General features: G+C 38.5%; 1 protein-coding gene across 1 annotated transcript in view; it reads right to left on the minus strand.

Moving 5' to 3' along the window:
* The window catches only part of LOC126235373 (dynein regulatory complex protein 1), a 444,155-nt gene that overhangs the window by 261,465 nt on the left and 162,800 nt on the right, over positions 1-19,890 (minus strand). Inside the window, exon 7 of the mRNA XM_049944096.1 lies at positions 6,663-6,879. Within this exon, the coding sequence (XP_049800053.1) occupies positions 6,663-6,879 (217 nt within the window). The remainder of the gene's footprint in view (positions 1-6,662; positions 6,880-19,890) is intronic.

Below are 19,890 nucleotides of genomic sequence, written 5' to 3' on the forward strand. Positions count from 1 at the left end.
TCGGATGAATCCAGATTCTGTGTACAGCATCATGATGGTTGCATCCGTGTTTGGCGACTGAACGCACATTGGAAGTGTGTATTTGTCATCCGGTGTGATGGTATGGGTGCCATTGGTTACACGTCTTGGTCACCTCTTGTTCGCATTGATGGCACTTTGAACAGTGGACGTTACATTTCAGATGTGTTACGACCCGTGGCTCTATCCTTCATTCGATCCCTGCGAAACCCTACATTTCAGCAGGATAATGCATGACCTCATGTTGCAGGTACTGTACGGGCCTTTCTGGATACAGAAAATGTTCAACTGCTGCCCTGGCCAGCACATTCTCCAGATCTCTCACCAATTGAAACGTCTGGTCAATGGTGGCCAAGCAACTGGCATGTCACAATACGCCAGTCACTACTCTTGATGAACTGTGGTATCGTGTTGAAGTTGCATGGGCAGCTGTACCTGTACACGCCATCCAAGCTCTGTTTGACTCAATGCCCAGGCATATCAAGGCTGTTATTATGACCAGAGGTGGTTGTTCTGGGTACTGATTTATCAGGATCTATGCACCCAAATTGCGTGAAAATGTAATCACATGTCAGTTCTAGTATAATATATTTGTCTGATGAATACCCGTTTATCATCTGCATTTCTTCTTGGTGTAGCAAATTTAATGGCCATTAGTGTATATTAAGAACTATAAGGGACCCAAGACTGAACTCTGTGGAACATCATTATTGACACCTCCCCAGTTAGAGGACTCTTGTTGATTTTTGCAGACTATCTGTACTATCAATTTCAACCTTCTGAATTCTTCCAGTTAAATATGATCTAAACCATTTGTGCAATGTCCCACTCATACCATAATCCTTAAGCTTATGTACAAGAATATCATGATTCACTCAGTCAAAAGCCTTGTAGAGTCACAAAATATCCATTGTGTTCTGTTATTCAGCGCATTTAATATCTGATCAGTGAAAGCACAAATAGCAATTTCTGTTGAAAAGCCTTTCTCAAAACCAAACTGGCATTTTGTTAGTACTTAATTTTTACAAATATGTGGAACTTCTCTTGAATACATTACTTTTTCAAAAATTGTGTATGAAGCTGTCAGAAGTGAGATTGGGTAGTAGTTGTTAGCATCAGACCTATCCCCTTTTTTATGTGATGGTCTTACAATAGCATGTTTCACTCTACCCAAAGAAATGCCCTGTTTCACTAAGCTACTAAGTATGTGGCTGAGAATCCTACTTATTTCTTGGGAACAAGCTTTTAGTGCTCTGTTGGAAATGCCATTAATTCCATGCTAGCTTTTACTTTCGAGTTTGGGGCCTATCATATTGCATGAAAGCAGGAATGAAGCCAACATTTAAACGGTTCGTTGCAGATGCTATTTTTACCAGGTCACACTCAACACTGTAGCCCTGATCCCTATCAATACCATTCCCAGTTCCACCCACTATCACAACATGATCCTGCTTTGTAAAACCCTTTCACAATAATCCTACATCATCTATAACTTGGCTAAGACATGCACTGGGCTTGAAAGAACTTGTGACTTGGTATCTGTCACATAACGTTTCCTGAAAGATCTGGCCCACGCCTTTTTCATGCTAGTAACAACAGAAGTTTCCTTCTACTTTGTACTGTTTTTGAAACAGTTGGCAATGACTTTAGCTCAAACCATAGCAAGAATAACTATGTGACATCAGTGCACACAACAACTTGACTTGCTTTCTACGATGTTGATGTGTCACTCATGTTGTTACGGTATCCTATAGTTGCTTAAGCAGCAGTCTTGGTAATCTATCCAGTTCACTTCACTAATACTATGCTAATTTTAAGGGTACCATAAACATTTAAACTTTATGTTTACTATGTTAAGATGCATAAGACAATAGCTTTAGCTATTTTCTTAGTGACAACTCTCTTCTGAAAAGCCCATAGACTTTACATCCAGTTTCCACAATGGTTGAGATCACGAGTTTACAACAGAAGATTGAATATCCTGCAGATAGTATTTAGATAGTCTTTCAGTGTCTGTAATGGAATTGATTATGTTGCCGACCTTCTTCACATATGTGCCATTAATAATATTTAATACTTTCATATTTCAGTGTAGTTCCCTATTCCAAATGTAACCGTATGCCTTGAACCTCTATCTGCAGCCAGTCCCTCTTCCCAAAAAACCATTCTTAAAATGAATTAAATGAGATATCTTCTTGCTAAAATATCTGCTTAAAAGATATCCATTCCAGGTTTTGTGGAATAAACATTTTGATAGAATCTGGACCTCTACATAACTTACTGGGCTGTCTTCATCAACCTCATCAAACTGCAAAATGAAGTTATGTATTTCAACTGAATGCTATATCTTTCCATTACTTCTGGATATCATGCATAATTTTATAGCCTTTCTAATTCCAATAAAGATGAGCCAACAACAAAAAATTCCTATTCATATTGGGAAATATACTGGCACTATGTTTACTCAGAAATATGAGGGGTACACAAGAAAAACTGAACTGATGTTTTGCGCAGAATATTTGTAGTACTGCATTCAGCTTCTAGGAGCATATAGAGCTGCCATTCCTCAGTCAGTATGTGAAGTGTGATTTGCTAAAGAAGGTTCTGTCTGACTTGTGTGACTTTTTAGTGACTCTTGTTTTGTGTGCTCATTGACTTTGTAATGGCTGATTCTCATCAACAGCTCACAGACATATAGATTTGCTTCTTGTGTAGAATAACTGGCGCAGAAAGCCTTGAAATGTTGAAAACATCCAAGAATGATTATGTAATGGGAAAAACTCAAGTGCTTGATTGATGACAGATCTCAGTCTGGTCATCCTTCCACTGCCAAAATGAAGAACAAATTCCAAAACCGTCCTGGAAGTTTGACAACAGACCATTTAAGAAATAGTAGAGCTGTCTTGAGTGAATCAGAACTCAGTTCAGTGAATTTTAATAGAAGATTTTGTGAGAAAAAGGATGGCTACCAAATTTGTGACTCGACTGCTGACTGCTGAAGAAAAGAAGTTTCATGTGAAAGCAGTCTGTGGTTGAAACAAGGGTTCCAAAATGATCCAACCTTTTATTACAAAGACACCATGAATCATGGAGCTATGGTTATGACCCCAATATGAACTAATAGTCAAGTACAAGCCCAAATTTAAAGTTCATCTCACCTCAAAAAACCCTGTCGAAAAAAAAAAAAAAAAAAAAAAAAAAAAGAAGGCTGTCTCGTACCTCTTTTGATGTGCAAGGAGTTGTCCATTTGCAGTTTTCTATGCAAGATCAGACTGTTAATTATGCTTTCTACCCGGATGTTCTGAAAAGATTCTACAACAATTTGCAGCAGAAGAGGCCCAATTTGTGGCAGTCAGGTGACTGGTTTTCCCAAATCAGTAATGTCTTGGTTCACACAGCTCTATCTGTTTTTGACCGAAAATGGAATGAGTATTGTGCTCCATCTCCTCTGTTCACCCAACTTTGTTGTTCCCAGATGAAATGGAGAGATGAAGGAATGTGTTTTGCTGATGTTGATGAGGTGGGGGAGGGGAAAGGGATTTGAAAAAAGTTTTGAAAAAAATTAGACAAGTGTATCATGTTAGTGGCAACTGAAGGTATTTTGTTTAAAAATTTAAGAACTAAATTTTTTTTAAAACGTTCTGTTTCTTTTGGGTGTCCTCTTGAAAACTGCCTTTGCTGATATCATTCAACAGTTGCTTTGATAATCAGTGTTCTTGTTCTGGATGCAAATGATTCATCTACCCCTCAAGCAATTCACTATATTGAACATTACTGTGAACAGCTAATGAATAACTGGACCCTTGTCATTGAAGGCTGTGTCATTCAATCATCCAATGTTCAGTGGGAATAACAGGAAGCTGTAGTCAACATTCAAAGCAATTGCCATGAGGCAAAGATTATGTGAGCAAGCACCATTGAGCATAGTTAAATTTGTTTAGTTATTTGCTTGTTCAATGGTTCACCATTGTGACCTCTGGATAGGGAATGGAACAAGTCAGTTTTAAAATTATAGTACACTTTTTTGGTGAAAAACTGACAAGATGCTGACCATTTGCAAGATTGTCTTAAGCTACTTTTTTCATACAGTGATTTATACTAAACTATGTTCAATCTCACACTCCTTCTCTCTCTCTCTCTCTCTCTCTCTCTCTCTCAAACACACACACACACACACACACACACACACACACACACACACACACACAGAGAGAGAGAGAGAGAGAGAGAGAGAGAGAGAGAGAGAGAGAGATTCTCTATCAGACTCTGGGAAAGTAATCTAAGATTTTTATGACTGAATACTTCATCCTCTCTTTCTTTCTTGCCACACATTTTTACATGTTTGTCACTACTCTATGTGCTAGAACTAACATTGAGTGCAGAATAATGTAAGTAAGCTCTCTTTCTAGTATTATTTTCCTGATTGTAACTGCTTTTTTTCAAATTGTGATATTGTATTGTATTGTTTGTCGACCGGGGACCTAGAGACTATGGAGAGGCTCCATCCCCACCGCAGCCGCAGTGGTCCACAACCCCATGATGAATACTGCAGTCCACTTCACCCCTCCGCTGCCCCACACCGAACCCAGAGTTATTGTGCGGTTCAGCCCCCAGTGGAACCCCCAGGGAATGCCTCACACCAGACGAGTGGAGTCCCTATGTTTGCGTGTTAGAGTAATGATAATGTACACGGACGTGGAGATCTTGTTTGCACAGCAATCGCCAGCATAGTGTAACTGAGGCAGAATTACGGGGCACCAGCCTGCATTTGCTGAAGCAGATGGAAAACTGCCTAAAAACCATCCACAGACTGGCCAGTTCACAGGACCTCGACACAAATCCTCCGGGCGCTCCTTTCCACCCGGAAAAATTTTGATAAGTTGTTTCCATCATACTTCATAAGGGGGTGAATAAGCATCCTGCAAGCAGTTTTGGAGTGGTCATCACATATTGTTCCTTGTTGCAGCACAAAAGCATGACATACTTTCCGTACCCATTTCAGAGGTCACCACACAGTTTGAAACATCACTGAAATGCTCACTGACACCAATATTATGGCAGTGCAGCAGCAGCAACCATCAGATCAGCCTATTTAGTTCACCTAACCAGCACTGCAGTAACCACACTACATAACATTGGCACCAGCAGCCACAAAATAATGATGTATTGTAGCAGCCACCAAGTATCAGCTATCTAGTTGCCATATCAGCACTGCAGCAACCACAACTACTAAACAAAATGTCAACAAGATGATATTAACATTGGCTCAGTCAGCCAGTGGATCATCCACTTGGCCACTGTGTTGCCACTTGACCTTTAAGGGGTATCGGCCAACGGAATCCAGAGTTTGGTGCCCCCACATACGAATCTGACTAACCAATACTTCCAGCAAGATGGGCACAGTCACCATGTCATGTAGCACTTGCAGAGGATCTGACAGTTAGGAAACAACATCAGCTGCAGCTGGTACCTATCACAGTGCTGCGTAAGACATTGCCAGCCTAGCTGTTGCAGATTAGGTTCTCATGGTATACTGCCACTTAAGACATACACACCTCCACCACACCTTGTCTGCATGGTTCAAGGTTCGATGGTGGACTGCACTCACAGAATGTGAGTGCCTACTTGTCTCCATCACAGTATGGATATTATACACTACATTTATGTACTTTTCTATTACCAGAAATGTTGCTTCATGCAGCCTTCGAAACACCAATTTCCAACCAGACAGTATTCACCAAAGCTGAAAATTTAAGGATACAACAAATGAAGATTTATTTGAGCCCTTAAATGGTCTCAACATCTTTATTGTATTTGCATGTTCAGTTCTTTTGTTATTGTCTATAGAGCAAATGTGAACCTACATTTCTTGCCCCAGCTGGCAGACCTCACTAACCATGAGGCCTATTTTCAAGGATGGTTTTGTTGTGGCTCTCTTAAATAGTTTCTTTTTATACATTGAGTATAAAGAGTCTGATACAATGTGGTTTTTCCTGCTGAGGTTATATCATCTCCTTTCCTTGACATATGGACTTTGGCCTCCATGACCATTGTTCTTTCCTACCCATCCAGTAGAGGTCTTTACCCTACACCTTACACCTTATTGCAAACAGTTTCTTCCTCAATGATGATTTACTCCAGAATATGAGCTCATAAGACAATGTTAAATGAAAACAGCAAAAGTATGTCAACTTATTGAAATTTTCACTTCCAAGTAACGCCAAGTTGGAAGCTTAGGTATTAAAGAAGATCTGTAACACTTAAGTTACAGTTGAAGTCCTTATTAACCTAAACACCTAACAATTTACAATTTTCTTGTCTTTGGGACTATTTATTTATGAAATGACACAAATCAAGTATTCATGACAGTTTTGTGTATCATGAACATACAATTGAGATAACTGAATATTTTATTCATAATTTTAACTAATGAAGTCTAAGACTTTTTATTGCAATCTTTGTAAAGGTAATAACTGCAACATATGAACATCAATTTTTTAACGGTATAATATTTAATTTAATACATTTTAGGAATACAAACATTCAACTAACATCTCTGAACAGGCTTTTGAATTTTGTCAGTACAATTCATATCTGCCCTACACAAATATGGTGACATGCAAATAAATTGATAGAAAACATACCTTTTGTAAGAGTTTTGTGGCTTTCTCCTGATTCATATCCCATAACTGGTGATACCTGGTATCATTTATTTGAGAAAGGTAATCAGTTCGTTCATCTAACTTCATTAATTTGTCATGAAGTTTTATAATATCATTTCTTAGATGATCAGATTCATTTTTTGTGTTATTTTCAATTTCAGCAATATTTTTCTTCAGAGAATTCACCATTCCTTGCAGCCTAGATTGAAGTAAAACATATTAAGAAAAACATTATTGTATGAAAGAAGAACCAAGAGTAATTTTTCTGGACAGAGAACTCAGTTTTTAATTTTATTATTACAACCTGCACTGAAAACAAAGTTCATTCAGCTATGGAGTCTGTTTCTATAGATCCTAATTTGATGAAAAACTATCATGGATGTGGAATGAATTCATGTACACAGAAACATGAAGAAGTAGTGGCCAGAAACTATTACAGCTAGCTGTATTAACAATTGATTATTAAACTACTGCACTCAGTTCATGGATAGACAGGTATTGTACTGTACAGATAGCCATAATACAATTACCCAGAATGTCACTAGTTTTAAAACTGATGCCACTTTTTATGTCAAAGTAAGTAGATACTGTTTATCTATTATTGCTCCCTCTACCCATTTGACTTTGGAGTATTACCATAACAGTCAAAATGTTTCATACCCCAAGTGTTGCTTATTTAGTGCAAGCAGTTTGCACTCAACATGCCTATGATGTGCTCAACTGATACAGATATTCCAAGACTCACACTTGTTTATCACTTACCTGTATCTGATTTTGGTGACAGTTCAATGGCAGCATTATTGGCTCATTCTCTCATATGCTTTATAGTCAAAAGGTGTATAGATGGATTTCAAGTATTTGGCCATTTATTTGAGATTTATATCTGGGGAGGGGTAGAGCCAGATAAGGAGCCCTCGGACAAAACATTAGGCATTCCCTCTCCACAGGCATCCCATAAGCCATTTGCTAAATTGACTAGTTTTATATTGTATGGAAACAGCCACTAACATGTCAGATGTCAGCAGGATGCTTTTGTTACACTTTATAGACATTAGCATTGTTAGCAACCAATCTAATACTGCTGCTGAATCTTTGTGATAACTTACATTTTTTTTTAAATATAATAGAGAAGTAATTTAAAAGTAAAGGAGACCACTGACTGAACAGCAGAAGTGTTGAGTCATCAAGAAACATACACTGACTTCTTGTTAGCTTTAGGAATAAATCCTTTGTCGAACTAGAGTACAAATTTACACTCAACACACACACACGCACGCACACGCACATGAAGACATACACCTGTACCTCTACATTATGCCATATGGACACTACGTGTGTTTGTCAAGTACAATGTAGGGGCACAGGTGTGTAAGTGTGTGTGTGTGTGTGTGTGTGTGTGTGTGTGTGTGTGTGTGTGTGTGCGTGTGTGTGTTTGTGTATATATCTCTACAAATTTCCCTGCAGTCTTTTTCACAGGGAGAGTCTAGTAGTACCTGTTCTCACAATAATCCCCAAATGGTACCATTAAACCAAGATGGGTATTTGCAGTCTTATACTACTTTACTTCAAGGCTTCACAGCAAATGGGCTCCTGAAAAAAGCAGTGAACAGTAGGGTACAAGCATGCAGCAAGGTGAGCAAGGTACTCCCACTATTGTCACAGGACAGAGAGTGGGGAGCCAAATGGGGAGTCAAGTTGGGGACAGAACAGCTGTGAGACAGGACAGCTGCCATTGCATGTTCATCAGTTAATTTAAATCCATGACCAGCTGCATGAAAACCATTATATGAATTATTATTTCTACAAATGAAACAAATAAAGGAAAATTTTTACACACCACATAGTTTTATTAATGGATACATCTACATTTTCTTTATTTATTTTGTGAGATGTTATACAAAAAATGAAGGTATTAATTTGTAGGATGCTTGTGTCTCTTGCACTTGTTCTCCTTAATAATTGCTTCTATGTTTGGAGTAATTGTTACTGTGAACTGTAGACACAGTGTGCAGTTTCAATTACAATCAGACAGCGAGTTTCTCAGGCTTGTCTTATTACTTTTCATTACAGAGAACAATTGTTCAGAAATATATGTGCAATCAAATATTGATATTATTGTAGCCATCTGTTTGTGGAAAAGAGGAAATCTATCCTGAGAGACATGTCTATCGAATTCTAAGTTGTTTTTCTTGCACAGATGTTTGGCTTTGTGTTTTCTGTCATGCTGCAGGTCAATAATTTCTAGTTGTAGTTCAGAATGAATCTCTCAATATTCAACTCCAGGTTGGAAGAGCAACAATATGAGGAAAAGGATAGATTGCTCCTCATTGTACAAGTGACGTATTGAGTTGCAGACAAGCACAGCAAATAGACTATTACACATTCAAGCTTTCAGCCAAAGCCTTCTTCAGCAAAGAAAACACACACATTCACACAAGCAAGCACACCTCATGCGCACTGGCCACTACCACCAGCAGTTCCAGCCAGTGCAAAGCACAGCATTTGCTCAACTTATTTGTCCCTTAAAAAGGATAGAGCAGTCATCAATTGAAATATAGGTGATTCTCAAGGGTGTTACCCAACTGTATTCCATTTCATTATTTGAACTTCCATATTCTGGAAGAAGCTCAATCCACAGAGCAGAAGTACTTGATGCAGGGGTTAGTAAATTACACATCTCCTCCACCATTTCTAATTTGCTTTCTCCACCGTATCATCATGCTCCATTCAGCAGGAATAGGGGAAAACCTCAAGCTTATGGTCAAATCACTGACCTTTGAGATCCTGCAGTACTGTAGTGAAGTGGCAGCAAGAATACAATTATTGAACATGAGTGAGCATAGTAGGCAGCAGCAGTATGGACCAGGCATACTGTTCCCATGTGTAATATGTTAGCAATAGACATCTGTTCAAAAGCAGTCTTTTTTTTATGGTGCTATGAAATGATACTGAGATAGCAGTGTGCATTTACCATTGTGTCCGCAGCTCATGGTCTTGCGGTAGCGTTCTCGCTTCCCGCGCACGGGGTCCCGGGTTCGATTCCCGGCTGGGCCAGGAATTTTCTCTGCCTCGTGATGACTGGGTGTTGTGTGTCTTTCATCATCATTTCATCCCCATCGACACACAAGTCACCGAAGTGGCATCAACTCGAAAGACTTGCACCAGGCGAACGGTCTACCCGACGGGAGGCCCTAGCCACACGGCATTTACCATTGTGAATCCAGGGTAAGCCATCTTCTCATATACAGAAGACAGGAATGTGAGATGTATGAGAACTAACATACACCTCCTGGTTAACTCTTAAATCATCTTTCTTTCTTTTTTTTTTCAGACGTTTTGTGTGTGCTCTCTGTGTCTGCACCCTTAGCGAGGCCCTATTTTGGCACGCCATTGATACAACCCCACACTCAGGAACATAAGCAGGAGATTCGAATAAATTTAGAAGCATCAGACAATAAAATGTATGGCTTACTTGAAGATAAATAATATGAGGCCAATACTCCTGTTTGTGATAGTACACTAACACTTGCTAGCAAGCCATTCTCAGGATTCGGGCCTCTTCACAGGAAAAGACCCAGGGGATACAAATGCCACTGTTGCATTAGTCTTGATACCAGTTCCAAACCAACTTATATCAATTTGCTAACCATCAAATGACCTTTTACTGTCAATGTCAAAGCTTGATCCAGTTTTTGGAACAGTTTACTGTTTCTGTGGATAATGTTCAATCCTTAAGCAACAAAACTGATGACTTAAGCATTTTGTTGACCATTGAACTCAGTGATATCTCAGTAGTATGCCTAACAGAGCACTTGCTCTGCACTGATGTAGTTAAGTTAATCTCACTACAAAATTTCAAATTGTGTGAACACTACTCCAGATCAAATGATGGACATGGTGGGGTTGCCATCTTTGTAAAACAACACATTGAATATAGCCCACTTCCTACCCTAAAGGAAATAGGAACAGACAAGATCTTTGAATGTGCAGCCATAAAGCTTACAGATCTAAATCTAATTGTAGCTACAATTTACCATCCCCTCTCCAGTAGTATTAATGATTTCCTGTTACAAATGGACTTGTTTCTATCCAAAATAAGTCAGTGGAAACAGGGTGTAATTATATGTGGTGACTTTAATATAGACTTTCTCACCCACAACAGACAAAGGGAGACATTGATTAACATTGCAAAAACTTATAATCTGCATGCCCTTGTAAATGAGCCCACTAGAATAACACCCACATCCAAGACAGCTCTATATCAAATTTTTGCAAGTAGAAGTAAACGTAACCCAACGCTAGAAGTATACAATGCAGGATTCAGCGACCACCAAGCTGTCATTCTAAAGGTCGTTGTTAGCAAAGATACCTCATACCCAGTCCCACCTAAAACTTTACAAAGGCTTTTTACTCAAGATTACTTGAACAATCTAAATGCCCTCCTTAGTAAAGAGAAGTGGACAGAGACGTATGTAGCCAATGATGTCAACATGCAATTCAAGATATTTCTTCACACAATGGTCCGTCACTTTGAAGAGGCTTTTCCACAAAAACCAGTAAGAATAAATAATAATAATAAGAGAAACAAGACTTGGATTACACCAGCTATAAAAATCTCTTGCAAACATAAAAGAATACTCCACATGTTATGTAAACAAAGTAGTGACTCCCCCCAACTAACAGAATACTATAAAAACTACACATATATCCTAAGAAGAATGATAAGACAGGCAAAAAGGATGCAAAATGATGAGTACATTGACAAATCCAGCAATAAAGTAAAAGCAATGTTGAATATTTTAAAAAGGGAAACAGGGGAAATAAAAAGCTACACACACAAACATAGAAATCAAACTCAATAATAAATCTATATCTAATCCCAAAGTTGTGGTGAACTCTTTCAACAAATTCTTTATGAGCATAGCTGAAAAATTGGTCAAAAACAATCATAACACAAACTACCAACCACCCAACCAAAAATACCACACATGTGCAGAGTCAATTTTCATTACCAAAGTCACTGAAAATGATATTGCAAAAGCCTTCAGAGAGTTAAAAAATTCATATTCAGCTGGAATTGATGGTATCTCAGCAGCTGTCATCAAAAATTGTGTATACACAATTGCTGAACCATTAACTCATGTCTATGACTGTTCTTTCCAGGTAGGTACTTTACCTGAAGCTCTGAAACTTTCTAAAGTAATTCCTGTCTTCAAAAAAGGTCATAATAAAGATATGAATAGCTACAGGCCTATCTCAATCTCATCCTGCTTTTATAAAGTTTTTGAAAAAATAATGTACAAAAAACTGATGGACTTCATTGAAAAAAAAGATTTACTAAGTTAAGCTCAACATGGGTTCAGAAGCAACAAATCTACTGAAACTGCAGTATATGATTGCATAAATATGCTATCAGATCTGTTAGATAAAAAACAACCCATAACAGGCATATTTCTGGATCTGTCAAAGGCTTTTGACACTGTTGACCACAAAATATTGCAAACAAATGGATTGCTTCATTCTTAACCAATCAGATGCAGAGAGTCAGTATGAAATACACTAATAGACAAACCAACTCAATAACCGAAATCCTATCGAGTAATAAAACTGTAAATCAAGGTGTACCATAGGGCTCAGTATTGGGACCTCTATTTTTCCTCCTGTATATTAATGACTTGAGCCTGTATGTAGATGCACACAAAACGATAATATTTGCTGATGACACAACTGTACTCCTCAAAGGGGAGAATGCAGAGGCTGTGCAAAAAGCTGTGAACTTGGCCACTGAACAACTCAGCATCTGGGCTAAAATCAACAGATTAACTATCAACACCAAAAAGACTTCTTCCTTGAACTTTCACACAACACAAAATACAAATTCCTCTCAGCCACTTGTCACTGTAAATAACCAGCCAATACATACTAACACTGTTTTCAAATTCCTGGGTCTGTGGGTTCAAGATGACCTGAAATGGAATACATATACAGGAAAGGTAAATGCCAGAATTAGTACTGGCTGTTATGCATTGAGTGTACTAAAATCATGTGCTAGGCCGTATGGTTCTAGGCGCTACAGTCTGGAGCTGAGTGACCGCTACGGTCGCAGGTTCGAATCCTGCCTCAGGCATGGATGTGTGTGATGTCCTTAGGTTGGTTAGGTTCAATTAGTTCTAAGTTCTAGGCGACTGATGACCTCAGAAGTTAAGTCACATAGTGCTCAGAGCCATTTGAACCTAGCCTGAAAACCAGCGGGTGCTACACTTACATACAAGCCCACCTAAAATATGGTGTGATATTCTGGGGAAATTCTCCAACTGCCCTGAGCACATTCAAAATCCAGAAGAGAACAATGAGGATTATTACTGGGAGCAAACCCAGAGACTCCTGCAAGCCCATATTCAGAAAGTTGGAAATCCTTACACTAGCTTGCCTATACATTCTCGAGACTCTAAAATTTTTCAGAAACCACATATTGCCAACTGACTCCAGAGTCATAAAACATAATTAAATACATAAACACAAAACCAGGAAAATCTCAAATCTGCATGTTTTACATAAAAACACTCAACTGTGTAAAAAGGGAGCTTTCCACATGGGCCTCCAACCGTTCAACAATCTTCACACTAGTAGTAAGTCCATTGAAGACAACATAAAATTTAACAAAGCCGTTAAGTCATATTTGTTGTGTCACTGTTTTTTACTCTATAAATGAATACCTAGAACAGCAATCTGCTATTTATGTTAAATTGAAAACATTGAGCAATGGAGTGAAGTAAACTTAACCAATCTTTGCAATATAATACATTAGGATACTATATGTTAACAATGTTAACTGATATTTTCTGACATCTGTAACACACTGTGTACCATCAGATCACATGGAATAAATAAATAAATCCTGCTTTGTCAGTTATCACTGTACACATTTTTCTCCATGGTTATATATTTAGACATGGAACCTAAGACCTTGTTTAATGGCACTGTAGCTTCATATGAAGAAACCCAACAAATTCCCAAGTCTGGTAAGCCTGTGTAGGGATCAACAGAGTGACTGGGAATAATTAACTGACATGTGAAATTTAAGATACCAGCAATCTGACAAATTTAATTCATCAGTCACACAAATAAATATAACAGAAGCTAAAGCTTTAAAATAACATCCTCTGAATCATCTTTCAGCTCCTTGCACTCGAGCAGGAATTTTGAAATGATGAGAGATTCAAACATGGTTCATGTTTCTTTTATATCAATCAAAAGTAATAATATATTTACTCATCAGCCAACAACATACCAAACCATGGTGCATTTGGTGACAATGAAGAAGATAAAGCTAGTTGACCCACACAGATATACAGGAGATTGGCAATGAAATTAGAATTTTTGCTTATTTCCCGTAGTTGTTCACTTCATTGACAGTGTATCCAGACACAGCTGTTGAGATGGTGTAGCAAAGGACTTCATTCACCCAACCAGGAACAAATTTCCATTGATCCATGGACCAATCCCAGTGATACTGCACCCATAGCTATCATAATTCATGATGTCACTGGCTCAACATGGAACACATAGGTGTCATCTGCTGTAGAGCCCCACGTTCAACAATGTACATGAAACAGTGCCTTCACCAGCATTGTAATCTGTCATCTGATCTGCCTATCCTGCTTTTTTTAGCAGCAAGCTTTTGACCCCCATCTTCTATGACATCCAAGTCCTTGTCATCTACTTGTGGTTTCAGTCTTGCTTCAACTACTTCTCATAGATGTACAATAGTAGCATGTGACTAACCAACCAGTTTCACCATTTCAGAGATACTCGATTTGCCAGAACAAATTGCCCTTTGTCAAAGCCACTTATATCAATGGATTTTCCCATTAAAGAATTTATCATCACTAGAATGATTCATAATTTATTTTTGTTCCACCTATATATTTTCCTTACCACATAATGTGCCCAGAACATCACCATGTGGCCTCCAGTGTTGCTGTGGGCAGGGGTCATAATGTTTCGACTCATTGCAGATGTCAACTATCCCATGAAAACCTACTTACAAAGTATCATGAACCAGTTTAATGTGAGAAATCTAAGGATATATCACAGCCTTGACATATCTTTCCCACAGGGATCATGAAGAAAAGATTAAACTAATTACAGCATACAAAGAGGCATTTAAGATATCTTTATTCCTGCTCCGCACATGAATGGGATAGGAAGAAACCCTTATATGTGGTACAAAGAAACACCCTATCTCAGGCACTTCACAGTGTATTGCAGACTATTAATGTAAATGTAGATACAGAAGGCAATTTATCAAAAAGGCATCTTCAATTATGTCAAGGAAGATCTAATAGAAGATGTGCCAAGCAACAACATTTTTTGGAAATACCTTTTACCCATCACAAAGAAAGAAGTCAGGAGAACCATAACATAGCACATAATTTTTAATACTTATACCTATGTGCTTAAGTCTTTGTTGTTTAGTGATGACTTCAATTCTAGTTTATTACCTGATGTTTTGCAGTTTTGCCAAGACACTTATTTATGTTGCGAACCAGACTTTTACAGTTAAGTAAAACCAGAGAGCCCGTAAGATCTTGTAATATTGTCTTGAATACAAAACAACAAACAATTTCAGAGCCACTGAAAATATCACTGCATTTTACTTTAAACGCATACCTTGGGATCACACTGACTCCCTTTCTGTTTTGAGTGGTCAAAAGGGAGAGGGCAGCACTGAATCACTATAAATAGACTTTGTGATCATCATTTATAGACAACAGCACACTCAGGAGTGGATGACTTTGCAAAATATGTTGTAGTGATTCAAGAATTTCGTTGTAAATTCTAGAACCACTCGGCCTTCTACCATCTCGAACACAGGATATTTTAGATGTGAGTGTGGGATGATAGAATCCTACCTACTGTGCATCACATGTCTGTGTGTGCAGGTTTAAATTCAGTTGCAGGAAGAATGTAGACGCGGTAGTTGAACGGCACCAACAAGTACCTGTCGAGCAGTCCATGGATGTTTAGTGAGTGCATACGAGAGGACCATGGAATATTTATGTAACTCTGTGATAATAGTGTCAGTGACTATTGTTAGTGAAAAAAGAACAGTTGAGAAGGTACCCTTAAAAAAACTCTTAATGCAGCCTTGTTAGAGGCAAGGCCTATTTTATGATTCATGTGAAATAGAGCCATGGTTATTAAGCCAGTCCTTTAATAAATGTAATTAAATTTGTTTCTCATGTTGGACAGAGAAAGTGACTTACTGTAAATCATATATGTATGTGGAAAGTAAGAATTTTATTCTGCATGAAAGTTAAATATACTTAAGGTGTTGCCAAAGGGCAAAGTTTTAGAAGAGAAGGCCTATAAAAAAATTCGTCACAAAACGTTAGAACGTGGCAACCAGTTAGAAAAGACTGAAAAAACAGGAATTCTAAGACCAAAAAACAAGGAAATAAGCTGTTGTGTGTTGCCATAGCAACTAAACCAAATACAACAAAGAATCTACTACGAGACATCGGAACATGCTCAAGTATTCAAAGGAGCAAAATTTTGAGGTGAGAAATAGAGAAGAAGATTCCAGTGTGATTCTCTAAGAAGAAATATGCCTAGAACACTTCGATTAAGAAGATTCGGTGTGGGGAGTGTAGAATTCTCACACACATAGCGGTGACGCAGATGCGGAAACCAACAACCGACACCGTATGCACCAGTTGCTGTTCACCGGTGCTGACCTGCCTCCACATCCGCTCACCGATGCACTGCAAATTCTCAGCTGAGTGCAAAACAGAACTATATTGTTTTGGTACAATGTGGTACAAACTGTTGAGTGAACTTTATTATTGTAGTTATCATACTTAAAGATACTTAAATGCTTACAAGATCTAAAACTTGCAAGAATATGGATAACATGAAACAAGTTGAGGAAACTCAAGAACCAGCTATGGCAATGAAAGTTAGTAGAGAAGTGCCAGACTGGGCTGACTTAGCAAATTAATCAAAGCACAAAGTGCAGCTTCAACTGCTCAAAGTGCTACTTTAAGTAAAGAACTAAGTGAAAAACTAGACTCAGTACATTCTCAATTAAATCTCAATTAAATGCCCAAACAACAAATCTAGGTTTGTTAAATGTCAAGGTTGACTCACAAAGCAAAGAATTTAGTATTCTATGCAAAGGTATAGATGCTTTAAAGAGTGAATTCGGCGCCCTAAATAGTAAAGTAGAAAATCTGACATTAGATTTAAAGAATGAATTGACTAGTTCCTTGACCATTCATGTGAATCAAATAGTTACTGACTTTAGCCAAAAGCAGAATGGTAATTTTCAGAATTTGATGAAAGGGTTAGAATTGAATATTGAAGACAAATCTAATAGTGTAGAATCAGAGTTTAATGAAAAGTGAGGATCCTTTGAAAATGTGTGCAGTGTTAAATTTAATGCTGTAAAGCAAGGGTTGAGTACTGTGAAAGAGAGTGTTGATAAGCAGAATAATTTAATGCCAATAATTCAATTGCAAATTACAGGTGTTAATACATGAGTAGATAATGGGGAAACAAACTTCAAAGAGACTCTGATATCATAAATCTAAGTAGTTCAGAGGAACAGGTTAAAGAAATTATAGATCAAAAAGTTACCAAAAGAGTAACATCCAGAAAAGTATCTCCTATTCTATCTTCTGAACTTGATACCAAGAAAGTTATAGATGACCTGTGGGCAGAACTCAAGCTTATCCAGGATAAAGTAGACAAAAGGGTAACTTCACCTAATGTGGTATTAACTAGTGAAGTGATGACTGATCTGCAATTGGGTGAGGGGTCTAATTCAGGGTCATCCAGGCAATTCCCCAAATTTAAGCCCAATGGAGATGTACATCCAACCCATTTCTTGAAAAGGTTTAACCAAGCTTTGCCAAAAAAATTGGGAAGACTCTAAAGAGGCTGAACTTGCTTTGGATTAACTTCTAGGAGAAGCCTCAGAATGGGGAACCATGTATATTGAGAATTTCTCTTCTTAGAGAGACCTCCAAAAGAAGTTTAAAGAGAAATACTGGTCTGCCAGTGCACAAGAAAAGTTAATATCAGATCCATGGGACCCACATGGAGTCATATATCCCTCAGTGATGTTAACATTCTGAGTTAATGGACGGAGTGACGACTGTCGGATCCCGAGTTGTTTTCGGTATTTCTTCCAAATTAGTTTTCCTGCACTGAATTCCCTTAAAACCTTAAACTGCTCTGTCATCTATTCCTAATGTCTATAACTATCCTGTAACATTATTACTTAGATAACCAGATATGACCACAAAATAGAGACTGATTTCAGAGAAACACCGATCGTAGAAACACTGAACAGAAGTGATATCTAGAAAATATAACTTGAATAGAGAATTATACTTATGGATAATATAATATGAGGTGACTAATGAAACAACTATGATAACAGAGTGTATAAATTTTCTATTTTGTATAGAGTATTTTAAACCTTTTATGAGATGTGATGTAAATGAGAGGGTTGTAAATAAAAGCATGGTTTACAAGAGCAAATAAATCATGGCTAACACAAAACACACATCACACCTTTAAGACAACCCTTGCAAACAAGTGTGCCTGATTCTTCACCATTTTCCATTTCCGTAGGGTTGCTAAGATTTCCTCCGGGGACCTCAAGGGTGAAGGTGGGAATGTCCTTTCTGTAGGGGACGATTTGACACCAAACCTCCTCCAATGTCTCACTCAGGTACCTCAGGAGTAGGGATCCTGGGAAAGGGGGGGTGGGAACGGTTTCCTGTCTTTGGGACTATCTTCTTTCACTTCTTAGATCTTAGCAGCCATACCCTTTTTTTCCCTCATTCGAGGACCTATCTATTTTTCCCTCTTTCCATATTCACAAACTTCTATCACTGAAGTACTTGCTTGTTTCCATGGTTTCTAATAACCTATATCTTATCTTTAGATAAGAAGGCCAAAGAATCACACAACACGAACACACCTCCGCAAATACACAAAAATACATTTAGATACAAACATTGAAATTACAGACTAAAAAGCCTGCCACGATGTGAGAATCACCAGGCATTGTAGGGGAAAGAACATGTGTACACAGGGAAATATGCACACATACCCACACACACACATATATATATATACGAAAGTGTTGGCATGTTGATAGACGCACAAACAAACACACACACACAAAATTCAAGCTTTCGCAACCAATGGTTGCTTCGTCAGGAAAGAGGGAAGGAGAGGGAAAGCCGAAAGGATGTGGGTTTTAAGGGAGAGGGTAAGGAGTCATTCCAATCCCGGGAGCAGAAAGACTTACCTTAGGGGGGAAAAAAGGACAGGTATACACTCGCACACACACACATATCCATCCACACATATACAGACACAAGCAGACATATGCAAAGGCAAATAGTTTGGACAGAGACGTCAGTCGAAGTGGAAGCAAGGAGGCAAAGAAGTTATTGAATGTCAGGTGAGGTATGAGCGGCTGCAACTTGAAATTAGCGGATGTTGAGGCCTGGTGGGTAACGTGAAGAGAGGATATACTGAAGAGCAAGTTCCCATCTCTGGAGTTCTGACAGGCTGGTGTAAGTGGGAAGTATCCAGATAAGGTTGCTTCATCAGGAAAGAGGGAAGGGGAGGAATAGATGAAAGGATGTGGGTTTTAAGGGAGACAGTAAAGAGTCATTCCAATCCCGGGTGCGGAAAGACTTACCTTAAGGGGAAAAAAGGACAGGTATACACTCGAGGGGACACACACACACACACACACACACACACACACACACACATGTCCATCGGCACAAATACAGACACAGGCAGACATATGTAAATGCAAAGAGGTTGGGCAGAGATGTCAGTTGAGGTGGAAGTACAGAGGCAAAAATTTTGTTGAATGACAGGTGATGTATGAGGGGCGGAAACTTGAAATTAGCGGATGCTGAGGCCTGGTGGGTAAGGGGAAAAGAGAATAGATTAAAGGGCAAGTTCCCATCTCCAGAGTTCTGATAGGTTGGTGTCAGCGGGAAGTATCCAGATAACCAGGACGGTGTAACACTGTGCCAAAATGTGCTGGCCGTGCACCAAGGCATATTTAGCCACAGGGTGAGCCTCATTACCAACTAACACTGTCTGCCTGTGTCCGTTCATGTGAATGGACAGTTTGTTGCTGGTCATTCCCACATAGAAGGCTTCACAG

Source organism: Schistocerca nitens, chromosome 2, assembly GCF_023898315.1.
Source record: "Schistocerca nitens isolate TAMUIC-IGC-003100 chromosome 2, iqSchNite1.1, whole genome shotgun sequence".
NCBI lineage: Eukaryota > Metazoa > Arthropoda > Insecta > Orthoptera > Acrididae > Schistocerca > Schistocerca nitens.